General features: G+C 39.8%; 1 protein-coding gene across 2 annotated transcripts in view; it reads left to right on the forward strand.

Moving 5' to 3' along the window:
- Nucleotides 1-472: 472 nt before the first annotated feature.
- The window catches only part of NBEA (neurobeachin), a 458,593-nt gene continuing 440,638 nt past the window's right edge, over nucleotides 473-18,427 (forward strand). The window contains exon 1 of one of the 2 annotated variants that reach the window (XM_063394796.1): nucleotides 473-1,345. In XM_063394796.1, coding sequence (XP_063250866.1) covers nucleotides 1,058-1,345 — 288 coding nt within the window. In that variant the 5' untranslated portion in view covers nucleotides 473-1,057. The remainder of the gene's footprint in view (nucleotides 1,346-18,427) is intronic. The other variant, XM_063394797.1, reaches the window with a different exon arrangement.

Consider the following 18,427-nt stretch of genomic DNA (forward strand, 5'->3'; position numbering starts at 1 on the left):
TACAGAAGAGTCAGGATCAATGGTATTCTATGACCAGCAGGCAAGCTTTGTTGTAAAATCAAACTTTGGTATGAGAGTCACTATGTAGCCAAGAACATTTTTTTTTTTTTTTCAAATAGGTATGGATTAACCCGAACACACATAGAGCAAATAGACACAACTTTATTCAACACATACAACAACTATTAAAATAATTCGAGTATCCTCAAAGCATCAGAGGTACTTTTCTTTCTCTAACACTAGAGAGACTTGGCAAAAAATGCACATTGCCATGAGCATCACTGCGACCAAAGGGCTTGGGAAAACTGATGTTGACTGGACATCACCGTGTGTGACACCACCACTAATCAGGACGAGCGCCCAGGGGCGCCGCACGGCTGTGCCCATCGGGCGGGGGCACCGTGGGGCCCCGAGGCGGCGGCGCCTCGCGTCAGCCCCTCCCGCAGGGGGCGCCCCGGGGCGGCGGGGCGCGGCCGGGCTGGCGCAGGGGGGGCTCCCCGCCGTCCCTCCGGCCGGCCTCGCGAGCCCTCGCCGAGCGGGAGGGCGGCGGCCCGCGGCGCACGGGCGGCGGCGGCGGCGCGGCGGCCCCGCGCACCTGCTCACCTGTGCCCGGCCGGCCGGGGGGGCCCGGCCCGGCCACTCCCCCGACGGGCTCGGCGCAGGCGCCCTGGCGGCTACCGCAGGCAGGGGGCGGCAACATGGCGGCGTGAGCGGCGGCGGGTTCGGCTCCACAACAACAGCGGCAGCGGCATCGCTCGCGCCGCCGTCCGCCCCGCGCGCCGCTCGCCCCCGCCGCGCCGCACCGCGCTCGGCGCCGCCCGCGCCCCCGGCCCCGCGGCGGGGAGGCGGCCCCGGCCGGGCAGCCCTCGGCTAACGGGGCATCGGCGCCCATAATAATCCCTCATTATAGCGGAGCGGGGGAGCGGCTCCTGGGACGGTGCCGGCGCCTCGGGCCGGCTCCCTGCGGCCCCGCCGGGTGCGACTGCGGTGGATGCGCGGCTCGGCCCGGCCGGGCGGGGAGGCGGCGGCGGCAGGTGCCGGTAACGGCGGGGGGTAAATGGCGAGCGAGAAGCCGGTGTCGGGGCCGGACCCGCAGCCCGCGGGACTCATCTCCGTCGGGGCCGGCGGTGGAGGAGGCGGCGGCGGCGGAGGCGGCGGCGGCAGCGGCGTCGCGGTGATGGGGGAGCTGAGGGCGTCGGGCTCCGGGTCCGTGGTGCTCCCCGCGGGGATGATTAACCCGTCGGTGCCGATCCGCAATATCCGGATGAAATTCGCCGTCCTCATCGGACTCATCCAGGTTGGGGAGGTCAGCAACCGGGACATCGTGGAGACGGTGCTGAACCTGGTAAGCGGCCGGGCACCCCGCCCCGGTGACGCCCCGGCGGGCACCGGCCCGCGCAGCCCACCTCGTGCCGGGGCTGCCCCCGCGCCCCTCCGCCCCTGTGCCACCCGGCAGGGACCTGCATCCTCCCAGCCCCCGTGTCCCTCCTACACGTACGGCCCTTCTCCAGCCATCCTTCCTTCCCAAACTCCTCGTTAATCCCGCGACCTGCTCATCTCCTCGTCCGTCCTGCGTGTGACAAAAGCCCCCTCAGCGCTCCCTGAACTCCAGGCAGGACCCTACCTAGAACAGACAGGCCGCTCTTCCCCTTCCCACTGCCTCGTCCCGGCCGCCTCCTGCAGAAGTGTAGTGTGTGCAATTTACGGTGTGAAAAATAAGGAGATTAAGTAATTTGCAATTTCGTGTTATGGATGCTGCCCTTTAACCTAGTAGCTTTCTCTTGGGAAGAAAAGTGGCATGAATGTAGTATCGGGTTTTAATTGAAAAACGTTTAAAAAAGCCCAGCCTGAGCTGATATCTTTTCTTGGTGGCTGAAACATGTGAAGGGTTTAACCCTGTTAGATCAGAGCTAGTTGAGCATTTTATGTGGAGGAAGGGGGAGGAGGGAGATTTTTGCAAGGATTTAATACACTTTAATATCTGTAATAAAGAGTTACTTGTATTGCAGTATTTTAATGGGTTGCCCATGTCTTAGTAACCTGCCCTGCTTTCCAAGACACATTCTTGTCTGCAAAGTGAGTGTTGTTACTACTTTGGTCCAAGCTCTGTGCGTTGCAAAATACTATTGTACAGAGATAAATAGCTGAAACAAGGAGAAGATGCTAAAATGTAGCTCCTTAGTCAGCTGCTCACTTCATGGAGTGAAAGAGTTACTGCAGGACTGTATGACTTAATGTTTTTGCGCTACCTACACCAAAGCCTGAGGAACCTACAGAAGCCAAGCGAGTGCATCTAAAAATGAATCACTTTCAATTATGTGCAATTTGGTGCTGTTCCTGAATGCAAGATTTGCTGCAGCAAAGCTTTTGAAGCAGTTCTGTCAATGAAATACCCTCAAATTTTGCACATAGAATAGGATAGGAAAACGCTCAAAACTGAATGGCAATTAATTGAAACTGCCTTTGTTTCAAATTAGTTTAATGCTTCTGACCTCCAGTCATTTTATACAAAGTCATATAAAGAATATATTTTGTTTCAAACACTTTAAAAAGATGTATTCTTCTGTCTGACAGTTATTTGCATTTGACCTAGCACAGACTGAATGCAAAAGCTGCAGCATGTAGGGAAGGACGTAATTTGGTCAGATCGTTTTAATATTTGTGGCTTATCTGAACACACAGGGTTAAAAGTGATAGTTTTGTGAATATGTCAAAACAGTAATCTGATATATTTCCCATTCCTCTCTACAAGCTGTTTGACAGCTTGAAATGTGACTTGTAAATTTCATTTTTGTTCCTTGTACAAGTATGGTACAAGTCATCATAACTTCCTTGGTTTATTACCCATTTCTTGAAATGTAGCACTCCAAATAAGTAATGACATACAGTTATTTTATTAACTGGCTTTGTATAGATCATGACAAACACAAAGACATTTAATCCTTTTCTGGTTTTCTTTCTTCTTTCATTCTTACTGGTATTTAAGCTCTTTTTAATTCTGGCTGTTAGTGCACCAGCAACTGGAATAACATTGGCTTGTCTTTGGTGGAGAGGTTAAGAGTATGTTTTGGATCTGTGTGGAGGACATCCATTGCTTGCATATGAGACAGACCTACTAATCAGTTCATGTTGCTGAAAACCATGTTTATATTTAAAAATAAACACAAGAGTGTTTAACAGTTCTCTGAGCACTGGGAGACGTATATGAATGTGAAACTGCTTGTGAGTCTGCTGCAGCAGCGTTGCATCCTGGATCAGTCATTACTTAACAGATGGACTCTAATATACAACAGTCAGTATTCCCAAAGCAGAGAGAGGCTGTATTGTGTCTGTAATTGTTTTCTTCTCAGGGCAGTACATGTTTCAAAATTATAGCATTATATTTTAAACTTAATTTACTCACATGAGAAACAAGCAGTGAGTATGGTAGATACAAAGTAAAGCTGATGGCATATGCCTAAACTACTAAGCATCGTCTCAATCAGTATTAAGGATTTTAGTAGCAACTTGAAATAAAGTGCAGTTTTCTGTTTTAGAAGCATTCTTCAGGAGGTAGCTGGGGGTAGAAAGCTATTTGGTTTGGTAATTTTGTTGTTTTGTTTTTCTTCAGTCTTTACCTGTACGACTCCTGAATGACTTCTGGTGCAAATGTGATGATGACTGACCAGTGATCTTGTTTTGATACATCAGTTGATATGTTAAGTCTCTGACAGAAATTTAACCTATACTAGCCATATTGGGTTGCTATAAGCCATTTGGTAATAGCTTTTTATTATAAGAAATCTGCATAGCTGAGATGTTTTATTGTCAGAGAGAATCAGAAGTTAAAGATGGAGATGCTTTTTAAATTTTTTTGTCTGAGATTATTGCTGTCTTTTGTGTAAAGCTTAAATAAGTCTATTTATTCTTCCTGCATCTGCATGGAAGCAGCAGTAAATGTCTGAGACAAAACTTTGTTCTGATGTGCCCTTGCCATGGAGGTCGTCACTCTTCTTTCTTGTTATAGTTGTGCTTTTAGGGTTTCTCTTGAAGAGTTTTTTACCTTTGAATGTTTGTTTTGGTGGCCACACACTGTGATCTCTAGTACTGCATTTTGGACTTAACTCATGTAGTACCTTCTGTTACTAATGGACATAGTGATATATTGTACCCATGAGGTGAGGAAGTGGTTTTTTTGCAGTGTTGAAAATCTTTCTGGTCTAATATCTTGTCCAATTTTCAGCTTTGCCAAATTTTAACAGTGGACTTTCAGCTCAAGGCAGTATTTTGTTCTTGGGCATGCCTCCATTGTTTATGAGATTAGTTGTTTCTCTTGATGCTTTTCTTAGTATTTCCTCAGAACTTGCTGTGTTCTCAGTTCTGTTCAACTGGTGAACTTGTTTAATGGAGTATCACTTTGTAGAATATCTAGTGTTGTTTGTGTTTTTTTTCATTGTTTAACATTATATTGAAAGACATAATGGAGAGGGGGTTCAGCCTTTTATATGCCAATGCCTGTGAAGAACTCAGTTATCCTTAGAAAGACCTGATGGTGTTATTATTCTTAAGGTCAGAAGATTTTAAGAATCTGTGAGCTGAAGGCTTTTTTAGAATGAATTTATAAAATATTGTATTCTTTTTGCATTTCTGGAAGTAGGAGGGAATGGCTCATTGTATCACATGCACTCTTCTGTGGTGGTGCTTATTTTGGTTTTGGTCCATGGGTTTACTATGAGTTCCTAGGCTTAGCGTGCTCTCTGAGATGTGTGTTCACTGATCCTTCTGTACTGCAAAGCACCAAACTAGAAAGGGCTTTCCTTAAAAACAGTGTAATCCTCTAATTGCTCTAAAGGATTTCTCTTTGTGGATATTTTGACACCAGTTCTGTGCTACTATTGATGAGGAGACATTTCCTCTTTGAACAGCTCTATTAGTTTTCTTAGGGTGCTGTCAAGGATGTTGTTGTTGCATGGTAGATGTACTTGTTGCTGTTAGACTGATGTTTAAAATAAAATTCTACACCATGTGCTCCAGAAAATGTGATATTAAAGTGGAAGTGGGTCAGTCTGTCTACTTGTATTCTTCTACTTTGTCTACTTTTGTTTTTCTTATTTCCTAGAGCAAAGTTTCCACATATGGCTTTAATTAGTTTTCGTTTATATACCTTGACCTGGTCTTTCCTTCCATTATTTTACTGACTTGCTTTCTTAATTCTTTGCTTTTCCAGTATTTTAGTGATCTTTAGAATTTTTTCTTTAGTGTATATTTTGAACTGACTCTTGTTTGGCCATCTTTGATCAAGCAAAACTATGTGAGTTGCCTTGTTTCTTAGCTTTTAGGAACCTTTCTCTGTTACAGATTAAATTTCCTAGCGTTTGTTATTTTGGGTTTTGTAGTGCTGATTCTATGGCACTGCACAATAGGCGAGGTGAACAGGAAGCTGAACAATACTAAAAAGTTGTGGCTGGTGCTGAAACATGCTGCTCATTTTGCCTGTGCATCTTGAACAGATGATGTGATGCAGATTTGAACAGATTTCAATCTGATACAGGTGTAGCTGACAAGGGGTCTCCTTGTGCAATCTGGAAAGCTTTTATATATGTTTTGTCACGCTAGAGAGTGCTTGTAAGAAGTAGGTCAAACACCAGGCTTAGTTCAAAAAGTCTTTTTCTGTTCTTGTTGACTGCAGCCCACGCTTCTGCCTAGCTCTTCTCGTTTTCTTGGTTGTTCCATCCTACTTCAGTGTTAGTCACCCATCACAAGAGGTAAGCCGTTTTTTAGTGCTCTGTCACATTGTGTACTCGTAGGAGTGGCATTTGCAGCTTCAGAGCAAATGGATTGAATTATGTGAGAGATCCTTCTCTCCCTGCAGGCTTTCTGTAGTAGTGGTCATAAGGGAAAACGTAAAGGGAGGCCTGTATAAGAAGGGTGTGTTTTATTTTTTTTTCCCTTTGGTGGTACTTCTCTTCAGAGATTGGTTGAGGGTTTTCTTAAGCTGTAATTGGCTTTGATATTTCAGTTGTTTGAATCCATTTACGGTTTTGGTTGCTGCACTGTCCCATGGCACAGTTCTACTTTTATGTGGGAATGATGGAACACTTCTGTTCATTGGACACTGTTGCAGTCTGAGAGGGTGTGGCTGAGGAAGTGTTGTAGTCTGAGAGGCTCCTGAGCTGTAGCCTGTCATACAACTTTTGCTGTGAAACTAGCTTTGCAGGCTTGAGAATCTTATTCAATTTTCTTGGTGAAAGCTTTCTCATTTTGAGTATAATTCTCTGCTGATAGATGGTACTAATCAAAAAAGTGAAGTTTGGGGAAATTTCGAAGTTCGGATTTTTGGGGGGGGGGGTTGGTTTGTTTGTTTGCTTTTTGTGTGAGTTTTGGTTTAGGTAATACTTAACTGAAGGTGGCAGTCCTTGCCCAAGTTTCTTTCTGTCCCACTGGTCTCTTGGTATCCTGCTCACCTATCCAACTAATCTGTGTTTGGTTGCTGTACAAGCTACCAGAGCTGTGTGAAAAGAGAATATCTAATGTGAGAGTTTGTCATAACATTCCATGGCCAGCTACTTTAGAGTACCGTATCTCTTGTCGTTATTTAATGCTTCTGTGGAAAACGTAGTTTTGGTTACAGAAAATCTTTGAATGACTGAATGTTCATTTAATTGTTTTATTATAACCGATTTTTGGCGGGCTTTTAAAATCTAATCTTTGACAGTAGGTGTTTATGGCTGAAAGGTTTTTCAATCCTTGTATCAGTTGCCAAGCGCTAATGGTATCTCAGCAGGTGGCTTGGAATCTGCTGTGGTTCTTGTATGATGGGTGATAGATTTCTATAGGTGTTAACTTTTAAAAATCTGACATGTTAGCAGATAGCTGAGTGTTCCTTAATGCTTAACTCTGAATAGCTATTTTCTTCTTAGCTTTACATCTTGACTTTACTTCCCACTTGTCTTTGCAGGATTCAGTTCATGGATAATAATGGAGGTGAATACCTAGAGTTTTTTTTTATTTTTGTCACATTGAAATAATAACATTGTGAGACTGGTATTGAAAAAACACCTGCAATCCTTGGCCTTTCCCTCTTCTCCCTCCTGAGACCCTACCTGTGTTTTATCCCTTTGCATCAAGCAAAGGGTTAGCACCTTTCTCTATCAAGATGCTATTTTTATCAAATTGTGACCTGATTCCCCATTTAAGCCATGTGTTTTACAAGACGAAGCATTTAGCTGTGTATTCAGTTATACACTAATCTTTCTCTCTGGCCTCCATATTTTCCTCTGTCCCTGCTTTCACATGAGCACTCCAAGGGGTAGAAGTTGGGAGCATGGCTCATAACACTGGCAAGGCTGAGGTCTAAGAGGCTGTGGTGCAGTTTTTTCTTTCATGTTAATGCTTTTCAGTGTGTTCACTCATACATCTCAAATATATGGAACACTTTCTATATTGCATCTTTAAAAAAAACCCAACCAAAAGCTAACACCCAAAACCTGCGTAATCATCTCTGAATTCCTACCGAAGTGTTTGGTCCCCTTTTGCACTGTATGGAATTTAGTCAGAGTGGAATGAAATCTGTGATTGGGTTAGTATCGAAACGGAATCTTTTCTGTATTGTGCACAGTATTAACAGAATGTTAACTTAATAAGCTATCTAAGCTAATTTAAATCAACCTCTTACTCTTACCTGTGTTCATTATTTGGTTCTACAACTTTTCCATTTTGTATTTTGGCTTGTCTCAGTAAATCTATTTCAGATTAATTTTTGTTGTTCTTCCATTAGTGTACAGTGTTTTATTGTACTTTACACAGAACAGTACTGGCTACCTCATTATATATTCAATGTGCCTGATGGCCAGAGGGTCACTGTAGTAGTGTGTATTTATGCTGGTGAAGTTCCATGTATTTTTAGTGAAATTTGATCATTCATTACTACTTGTTTTTGTGGAAACACCCCATTGTGGAGCTTTATTAATTCTTACGTAAACAGAACCTTTAAGCTTTCTTTAAGTCTGAATCAAATTTAGAACTTGCTTTTAAAATCAGAAGCAGCAGATCTCTTCAAACATCAGTTTTAATTTGATGACCTACCTCTCACATCTGTCTTGCAAGAGTTTGGTATAGATGTGCTACAGTGATACAGTATCTGGTACATCAACATCAGCGTAAAGATAATGAAAAATTTAAAAAAAGATTATTTGTGGAGACTCACATATTGCTTTCTTAATAATAGAAACATCCACTGCAACTATAGGATTAATATGAATTTCAGCTATTTGAACTATAATTTCATACCTTCCAGTTTAAGAAGATTGTTAATGACATTAATATCGAAGAGGAAGATTATCTGTTATTTCCAGTAGAGAAGCACCTTGACCTGATCAACCGACTGATTGTCTGCTAAAATTGCATTCCAGTAATTTTTACAGTTTAGCAGGTTTTTTTGTATTTTTGACATAGATGGAAAATAATAACCTTTGGTGAATAAGTAAGTCTGAGTAGTTTTGGTGTTAGTGAGGTTTACACCAGCAATGTCAATTAATTTATTTTAATGCAACCGTATAATATGACTACCCTCCTTTACTTTAAAATTGGGTTGCATCACTGAAATTGTTCCAACATGACAATTCACTGAAAGCTTGTTTAAATGCAAGTACTGCTAATGCTGTTCAACAGCTTACAAATGCTTGGCATCTGTCTTTGCAAAATGATGTTTCTTTCACTGCCCTTTTGTTTAACAGTTGAAAGCTTTTCTTAACGATGTGGAATAAGTATTAAGTTTTGGAATTAGCTGGAAGTGAGATACGGCAAAATATTCACTTACAAGTGCAGTTGTTATTCATATCATGCTTTTTGTTACCTCATGGCTTTTGTAGTACTGGGACAGTGTAGACAGAAGGATGGAAATAATCATTCTTTGAGCAGATTCCTCTAAACCAATGAGGCATTGTAATCAGTTTTATATTATCTCACTTCTTTTTTTGCTTTGTAAGTCTTCATATTCTATGACAAATACCAAATTACATAAAGTTTTCCAACATTTATTGAATTTTGATTGCCTGCTTTAAGAGCCACTGTAGCAGGTTTGGGTTTTTAAAATTTTGTTTCATAAAAAGAAAATAACCTGAATATAAACACAAATATGAATTTGAAAACCTGTCCTTTGATTGAGAAAGGATCCCATACAAACCTGTTGCTACAGTCTTCTACTACAGAATTACAGAAAACAATAAAATGTGCTTTCATTAGAGAATAGTAGCCATGAATTACATGTTCAGGCTAGTAATGAACTAAATGCATGTTCGAGCTAGTAATGAACCAACTGAAGCCAAGCTGTTTTGTATTGCTCATGCCTGACCAATCAGAGTTTACCCTTCATCTTCAATATTTAATGTAGCTGACTGCAGTAAAAAAAAAAAAAAAAAAAAAAAGAAGTCTCCCTGTTAATGTTAAAAACCTTTAATAAAAAAAAAAGAAAAAAATCACTTGGAAATCAGGGGTACATTCCTGCTTAAAGTTACATGGATGTTGTTTATAACTAGAAGAACGGGAAAAGCTGTCTGCCCCTTCTAATCGGACATACACATCAGAATGGAGCTACACAGCTGTGTCAGCTCCAGTTGCATAGCATCTTCATAATGGGAGCAAACATAACTGGGAGATGTGAAAATGCAGGGAGAATAAGCTTCCTGGGAGTCTGGAGAATGGACTTGGAGATTCAGCATCTTTGCAGAAGGACATTAAACTGCATCTGTTTATTTGCAGTAATTGGAATATTGAGAGAATGGGTCAAGAGTTTTTGCCTGAAAAGATAAGAAAGCCTATTTTGTAGGGCAAAAATCAGCTTCATCCCTCTTCAAGTCATAATTTTGATGTCAGTAATGAAACCTAATGAGAGGCCTCTGAAAGCTGCATTTTTGGCTATGTTAAGGTACGGAATAAGGAAGAAGGTAAAGAACCTTACTAATTGCTGTTACACTTTCAAGACTGGTGGCTTTTGCCGTTCTTTGTGAGTTTGAGAGCTCCAATAAAAGCCCAGTGCCCCCTCTTCTCCTTCTGTTGTTCCAGAGAAATAAATTACCTGTTTTTGTAAATGGCAAGGTGTGTGCAGTATTTATGAGTCATACCTGTGACTGATGGCTTCTTGGCTGTTAATGTTCATCTACTGAATAGCTGAAACTTATGGAAACATTGGTGAAAGGCTGAATTGGATTGAGTAAGGTGTTCCAAGCCGTATGCTGAGGAGCGGGGAGCTATTTCATTCTTATGTTTCCCCTCAAGAGACTTGTGGAGCCTTTGTCCCATATTTTAGTCTCTGGGGTTCCAAAAATCTTCTTTGCTGCTGTTTCTGTATGTTCAGCTATGCTCTACATGCCTTCAAAGAACATGCAGAAGTCTGTCTTTTGTTTGTTTTCTTTTACATAGCTTATTAAGTGATTTGAAAGACTTTCTGATCCACTCTGTTTCTCATGGAAATGTTGCAGTCTCCATTGCATCTTTTGAAACCTTATAGAGCACTTTGTTAATGCAGAAATAGACTTACTAGAAGAACTTGTTAGAGTTGAGTCTACTATCCAAGGGTGAAGTGAATTTAATCCATCTGAAAAGAAACTTTATCATACTATTCTGGGCTCGTACACACCACTGAGAAGGGTGTGGCTCCTTTGTGTCTACTCTCTGCCCACCCTACCCCCCTACAAATACACATTTATAAGATCTCTTCAAACCTTCTCTTCTTAAGGCTAAATAATCTCATCTCTCTTTAGCCTTTCTTTGTATGTCAGACCCGTTAATCATTCACACATTTTGATCATTATTCTCCTTGTACAGATAAGAAAAAATGGGAGGTGGAGTCTGGAAAGCCTTTTAATTATAGCAATCCTCTTCCTCATCTCACAGTATGAGCTGCAATGTCTACCACAAATAATCCAATGTAGCAATGCCTAACTCAGCAAAGGACAACTTGCTCCACATGCAGCCAAGAAAGAAAACAGACCTTGGTGAGCCACAGCAGTGAACATTTGCTTTTCATCCGTTGCGCCTGCTTGTTAATAGATGGTCTTGGATGAAACACAAACCCAACTCTGTTGTTTCTGCAAATCGCAGTTACGGATGTATTTAAGCTTGTTTCTTGGATTTCAGAAATATAAAATGTGGCTACGTTTAATATTTTGCTGAGAAAGTACTGAGTTAATAATGCAACTTTGTGGCTCTCTACTTATACTATAAATACTACCTTATTTAACAAATTAGCTTCAAATGAAATTAAACTAGAAGAGCTGTCAGCATAGTTTGCAAAACTATGGATGATTGGTGTTAGAAGAAAAAATAGAAGTACAAAATTAGTATAGAGTGAAGGCTTTTGAAATTCTGCATTGGGTTGGTCAGAAATAATAAGTTAATGCTTTATTTATAGTCTAAGATTTGTATATTAAATATTCAATACCACTTCCATGTGCATGTAACTGTATGCAACTTAGAAACTGTAATATATGAAACTAAGATGATTGTGTAACAAAATTTTTATAGTTCATGTTTCATGAACAGAAAAGCATTTATTCAAAGTAACTTATAATGAACAGTAATAAACACATTGTAACTAGAACAATGTGTAGGCTTAGTCCCTGAGTGGTAGTCAGTTTTTCATAGCTGATACAGTACAGTATTTGACATTTTAAGTATCGTGCTCGCTAAATAGGAGCTGATGCAGTCTTAGAAATAGATAATTCTACAGTGAAGTTGATAGCTGCAGGTATTTTCTAAAACCTAGAAGCAGGTTATTCCCTGCTCACAGTTGTGATGATTTCCCTCATTATTAGTATAAGGGTTTTTTATACTTTCAAGGCCAGGTTGGATGGGGCTTTGAGCAACCTGGTCTAGTGGAAGATGTCCCTGCACATGGTAGGAGGATTGGACTTAGATGATCTTCAAGGTCTCATCAAACCCGAACTGTTCCGTGGTTCTGTGATGACTCTATAACAAGGGAAAAGGAACTATAGTAAAATAGTTTGTTTGTTTGCATTTTTTCCTTAATAAAATGTGATTAAATTCTATTTAAGAACAAAATTAGCTCTAATCAGATGCATGTCCTGTCTCAGTTAAAAAAGTAGTTTTCAAGTCCGTAATCTGTTTTGTCACTTGAAGTTGTCATTTAAACTTTCCCTTTTTCAGAAACCCAAGAGGTCAAACTAATGCAAATATGTTTATAATGTATTAAGAGCCTTTAGTTTACCTAAGCACGGTCAAGAAAGATGGGAAAGGTGGAGAACAGAAGTTTCAGCTGAGTGAGACTGATAACTTTTAGTCTGTTGAAGCTGATATTTTTCCAGCTGAGTCTTTAAAAGGAAAAAAAAGTACCAGAAATTTATCAAAATTCCCCAAATCCTTAGCTGTTCAGATAAAATTTAGCTGTTGAGAAATGGCACCATTAAAGGAAGCTTTACGTTAAAAAACAAAACTCTCACTGTTTTGCAGTGACGATTGCAGCTGCTGTTGCATGATGGGAAAATCATGAGTACAGTGGGTTATCTCATTCAGTGATTCAGCATCTGCCTGGATTTACAGAGACCTTGAAATGACTTGTTTCATGATGTTTTATTAATTTTTGAGGTGTCTGAGGGAATTGGCACCATCTGTTAATACCAGAGTCTAAGCTGCCATGTAGGTTTCAAAGTGCTTTCTGTTGAATTTTTTTAAGTAAGAAATCCTTCTCTTAAAACTAAATGCAGTTAAGAGGTTTCAGAGTCTAAATAGAGAAGACCTTTCATACTTCAGCTTTAAGCTCTTGAATAATTTGTCACAGCCACTTGATTTGTGGTCCTAGCCTGTCCTCTGAAGTTAGGATGGCTGCAAGTACTCGTAATGGAGTTTTCCTCATGCAGTTTTTAGGACATAACTGTCTTTTCAACTTGCTTTAAGTTGTCAGAGCTCTGTTTTAGCCAGAAGTTACTTCACTCTGAAAAGAAATCAGCACATATATTGTATTTTATACTGGTCGAGATCAATCCTAAATGTGTCTTGTACCAAAAATCTGCTATTATCCAGAATTGCAGAAGAAACAGTAAAAGTCTTGGGTGTCATTACAATCTAAATCCTTTCTGGAGGTCAGAGAAATCTTGGGAACATCTTTTTTAAATCATTACATCAAAATTCCTCTCTCATATGCTCCTTATGGAGTTATAGTAGATATTAGGCCTTCCTTAGAAAGAAGCTGATGAAGCAATCTGAGCATTTTTGAGGATAAGCATTGGGTTGATTTTGCTTAAGCAGTACATCTCAAATGGCCATGTATGTTTGTTGCATTAGTTCTTGAAAAAAATCACAGGTTAAAAAATCTCTTATGTATGCATACTTTAAAACTATGAATGGTTGAGGAGACCACATGCTTCATACTACAAGCAGGACATGGCACAGCTGCAGCCAACATGAATTTTGATTTAAAATTCCTTTAAGAAATCCTGAAGATTGCCTGGGAGATAGGGAGATTTGTGGTTTAAAAGCAATTGTAACTTAAGACAAACTCCTTGGCATTTCTATTTATTTAGAAAATGGAAATCCAACTAAACAGTCTATTCTTAGTGTAGCAAAATGAGATCTTTAAAACACGATAATGAAAGGCTACTTGAGCATTATTAAAAATTAATACAGCCAAGAGAGTTATTGAGAAAAGTGGCATTTAGCAGTAATTGTTAATACATTTTGGTACTGCTATATGGTAAGTAGCTTCCAGCCTCATAGTTTGTGTTGTTTCCCTTGTAATATTTTTCATTATTTTTCAATGGTCTTTTACTTCTCGTGTATTTTTAAGAGTAACCATTCTGGATCAATAGGTTTGTACTGTGACTGAAAACAAAGACATGCCCGAAGTCTTCTATTGTATAAGCATCAAAATAAGCTGTAGAAGAAAAATACTTTAGGTAATAAAACTGATCTTTGGGAACTAGAATGCCATATAAAAAACTGTATTATGATGTTTCATGGGGATAATGTCTGGGATAATGCTCAGTTTTGAAAGGTATGGGGTTTGGGGATTGGAGTGGTATAATCCTGGTCTCAGAGGATGTAGTGGATTTATGTGTCCAGGCTTTGGTAGTGAGGGGGCTGCAGGGGTGGTTTCTGTGAGAACCTGCCAGCAGCTTCTCCTGTGTCTGATGTCCTGTGCCAGCCAGGTCCAGGGCAGACCCATCAGCAGTGGTGTCAGTGACTGTGGGCAAAAAATTTTAAAAGAAGTTACTGCAGCTGGAGAGAGGAGTGAGAATATGTCATGGGAACAGCCCAGCACACAGCAAAGTCAGTGAGTGAAGGGTGGGAGGAGGCACTCCAGTTGCTGGAGCAGAGATCCACCTGCAGCCTGTGGTGCAGACCATGATGTGGCAGCTGTTCCTCTGCAGCCCTTGGATGTCTGTGGGGGATCCACAGGGATCCACCTGCAGCCTGTGGTGGACCAGGAAGCAGAGAGATGCCCAAAGGAGAGAGTGGCCCCATGGAGAGCCTGTGCTGAAGCAGGTTTTCTGACAGAACTTGTGACCTCATGGAGGACCCCTGCTGGAGCAGTCTATTCCTGAAGGGCTGCCCCCTGTGGAAGGGACCCATGCTGGAGCAGTTTGTGTAAGAACTATAGCTTGTGGAAGGGACCCATGTTGGAGAAGATCACAGAGGAATGTGTCCCATGGGAGAGAAACTATGCTGGAGCATGGGAGGAGAACGAGGAGAAAGAGGTAATGGAGACCATGTAAAATGGACAAGTGACAGCCCCTATTGCTTGACTCTCTTCATCATTTGGGGGAAGGAGGGAGAGATTTGGCAGTGAAGTTGAGCTTGGAAAAAAGGGAGGGTTATGGAGGAACAGTGTTTAAAGGTTTGATTTTATTTTTACTTGTCTCACTCATGGGTTTTGATAAATTTGTTTCCTCAGGTCCTGCCTGTTTTTCCCATGATAGTAATTGCTGAGTGATCATTCTTGCTCTTATCTTGACCCATGAGTCCTTTGTTGTATTTTTCTTGCCCTTTCCAGCAAAGGAGGTCAGTGATAGAGTGGCTTGGTGGCCATCAGGTGTAAGGAGATGCAGTAGACCTGTAGCTTAAATACTTTCACTTGTAGTTGTAAACAGAATTAGGTTCTATGCAGGGATTGATCATTATAAACTACTATTAATGTGTCTGTATTTCAGCAAACAGCTGCTTTTTAGCTTTTGAAATGTGGACTTTTCTAGTTACTTTGACATTTGCAGCAGTAAGGTATAATTAAAAAAAGGTGATTGATAATTTTGAGTGATGAATAAGGCTTAGCTATGCCTAGGTGCATTGCCATTTGTGTAAATAGAATCTGACTAGTTACGAGAACTGGCAGTGGCACGCGGCTCTTTAGTAACTCCATTGCTACCTCTGAAAAGTCTTATTTGACAGAGGTAATTCAGCTTGGACTCTTATGCAGATTGCTGAATGTCTTTCATCGTATGTGTGAAGCTATTAAGAGATTTCTTGGAGGACCGTGATACCAGTAAACAGTTTGTATTAATTTTTTTTTTTGTCACTAATCCCACATTCCACTCCATGTGATATGGATGAAAGTGCTCACATTTGATGCTCTATAGCTTTTATTTACACATCTTGGGATTATTTCCTACTAACTAGCACCCCTTGTATGACACTCCCACTGGAAACGCAAGCCCAGCTTTCACACAGAAGGCTCAGAACTTGCATTTTGTAGGATTTGTATCCTATAGCTACATAGTGCTTATAAAGCCCCTAGCTGAACAGAGAGAAGACTCTATCTGTTCTCATTGTGACAAGTTCATAGTGGGTGACATGTTTTACCCTGACTTCTAATATTACAATTAAATGTGTTAAAGAGGAAATTAAATGTTTTCTTTTTCAAGTCTTATCAGACAGCTACTCCTATTTAAAACTGTCTTGTATAGCAGAAAACTGTCATTTATGTGTTATGGTGGTAGACTGGTAAATTACAATTTAAATTTAACAAACAAATGGGTGGGAATTTTGTCGGTTCTGGATATATTCAAAATGCACCCAACTAATTTAAAGTTAAGCATTACACTGCCACGGCACAGTTACTGGGTGATTTTTGTCTTAAAGAGGAAGGCTGGAAGATTTTTCTTTTTTCATGGAAGAAAAGATCAGGGTGATGTTTGAATGCTTTCCTTCTTATCACTGTCAAATACTATTTTGTGTTTTGGTTGACTGCCAGAGTTTGTGTGTTCTACCTGGAAACATTTGATTGTCTTTATCTGTATTTGGTAGTTATACCATGGATGCTTACGTAAAATTTTCTTTGTCTAGGTGATATTAACATTGTTTAATTTTGTGTGCTTTTAACATTGCAGAGCCATTCCTTTTTCCTTGTAAGGACCAGTTAAGACTTTCACATATGTCTGGCACATTTAATTGCAAGCTACCATTGAGCTGCACACACACTGCTTAGTTGGATCGTATTTTCTGTTTTTAAAATTCATGTCAAAAATGGAAGAAAATGGAATGCCTAGTGAGCATCAGTAAATTATCAATGTAAATATAAGTATTTGGAGGCACTTCTATGGTATGAATAAAGTATTAATGTAGGTGTTATTACCCAGTTTTGAATCACAGGATTCTGAAGTCTTAAGAGATAAACTATGAGCATTGTTTAAAATTATTTTTAAAAATAGCCTTGGATCAATTACAGAATGCTACATCATGAGTCACAGAACGATTTAAAATGGGAGGCCTCTTATTATTGGTGGTCAGAACCACGGAAGCTTGTGTTCAGCTGTAGGCTATGGGCGAGGGCATGATGGAACATGCAGATCTCATTTAATACCTTCCAAATACAGGGGTTTCATTTCAGTTTTTTGATCACACACTTAAAAAAAGATTTGGATTTACTTTCAAGAATGTGAAGATTTTGCTTGTTTTTAAAAAAGGTGGCATTATTGGATCTCTTGTTCTCAACAAATGGTTCTTCTTGGTTGGCTGTGTTGGTGACACATTCCTTACAGGTGAAGAATATTTACTCCTTTAAGAGGAAGGGGCTCTACAGAACTGCTTACAGTCAAAAAGTAACTAAAAAAGCTACATAAATAAGATAGAACTGGATAAAAAAGGGGACATATCTGTTTAGTGAGGCACTGTTAGTTGTTCTAGACATTTACTGGCCAGTGATTTCTTTATCATTGTTCACCTAGTTGGACTTCACTTTCTTTTGAATGGAAATTTGAAATTCACTTTTTAAGACCCATCCCATCTTCACTGTTTAAATAAGATAGCATTTTTAAAAATCTCCTTTTGATCTTTAATAGTAAGTATAATCCTTATCATAAATATTTCAAATAGTGGTTTATGGCTTTGCTTTCAAATTAAGTAAAAGTTCAATTGTCATGAAAAGCAAGTATTGAAGATTTATTTCAATGACTCTTTGTGGAATATGGGGTAGATATTATTAGCAATGGAAACAGAAACTAAGTATCTGATGCAAGCTTTCAGTCTTTTTTTTTTTGTCTTTGTAGGCCCATTCAGTTCAGTTTCCATAGCTTCATTATTACAGTTTATCAGTAGTTAAAATGACTTTTTTCTCAAAATTCTAATTTTAAATCATTCTTCAAAGTCATTATCATTGCTTATTGAATGACAGTAAGGCTACCATAGTCTTTTATCCTGAGTAAACATTACATTTTCCTGCATTTAATTTTCATGAGCATCAAAGCTGCATCTTTTCTAACAGAATTTTGGGATAATTGGTTGGTTGGATTTTTTTCTTAATGGATTTTAAATGAAAAATATGCAGATATTTCTAACTCTGCATCACTTAAAATAAAAACCATACTTTTCAAATAATCATGGTGATATTAGAAATGTTAAGTATTTCTTTTGGCTGGAGTATTTCAGCAAAATATTCTTTCTTGAAAATTGTTGATGTTTTTACATTAATTTTACTGAATTACTTGTCATGTAGAACAATGAAAAATCAGTTTCAGGGTTGTGGTCTGATTTTGTTCTTTGCTTGGTTTTTGTTTTAGTTTCCTTAAAATATATATTCTTATGAAAATAATAATGACAAACGAAAAAAAATTCCAAAATCATAAACACAAATATGTAATGAAACAATCTCACTTGAAGTAATTATTTTTAAAATAACTTTCTTTGAACTTGGTTATTGGTACAATGCGTTACCAAGGGAGTATCAGGAAGTCTCAGCTCTGGTTATGGTCTGTTGAAGTTTTCTTTTCATATGGCTTTGTGATCAGCCTTTAAAGGAGGAAGAGGATTTGGAGTGTTGGACAAGAAGGTTGGTATGACCCAGCAAAATGCTCTTGCAGTCCATAACAACCATATCCTGGGCTGCATTACAAGGAGTGTGGCCACCAGGTCAAGGGAGGTGATTCTCCCCATCTGCTGTCATGAGACCCCTCCTGAAGTACTGGGGCCTCCAGCATAAGGAAGATGGCAACCTGCTGGTGCA

Source organism: Prinia subflava, chromosome 3 (assembly GCF_021018805.1).
Source record: "Prinia subflava isolate CZ2003 ecotype Zambia chromosome 3, Cam_Psub_1.2, whole genome shotgun sequence".
Classification (NCBI taxonomy): Eukaryota; Metazoa; Chordata; class Aves; order Passeriformes; family Cisticolidae; genus Prinia; species Prinia subflava.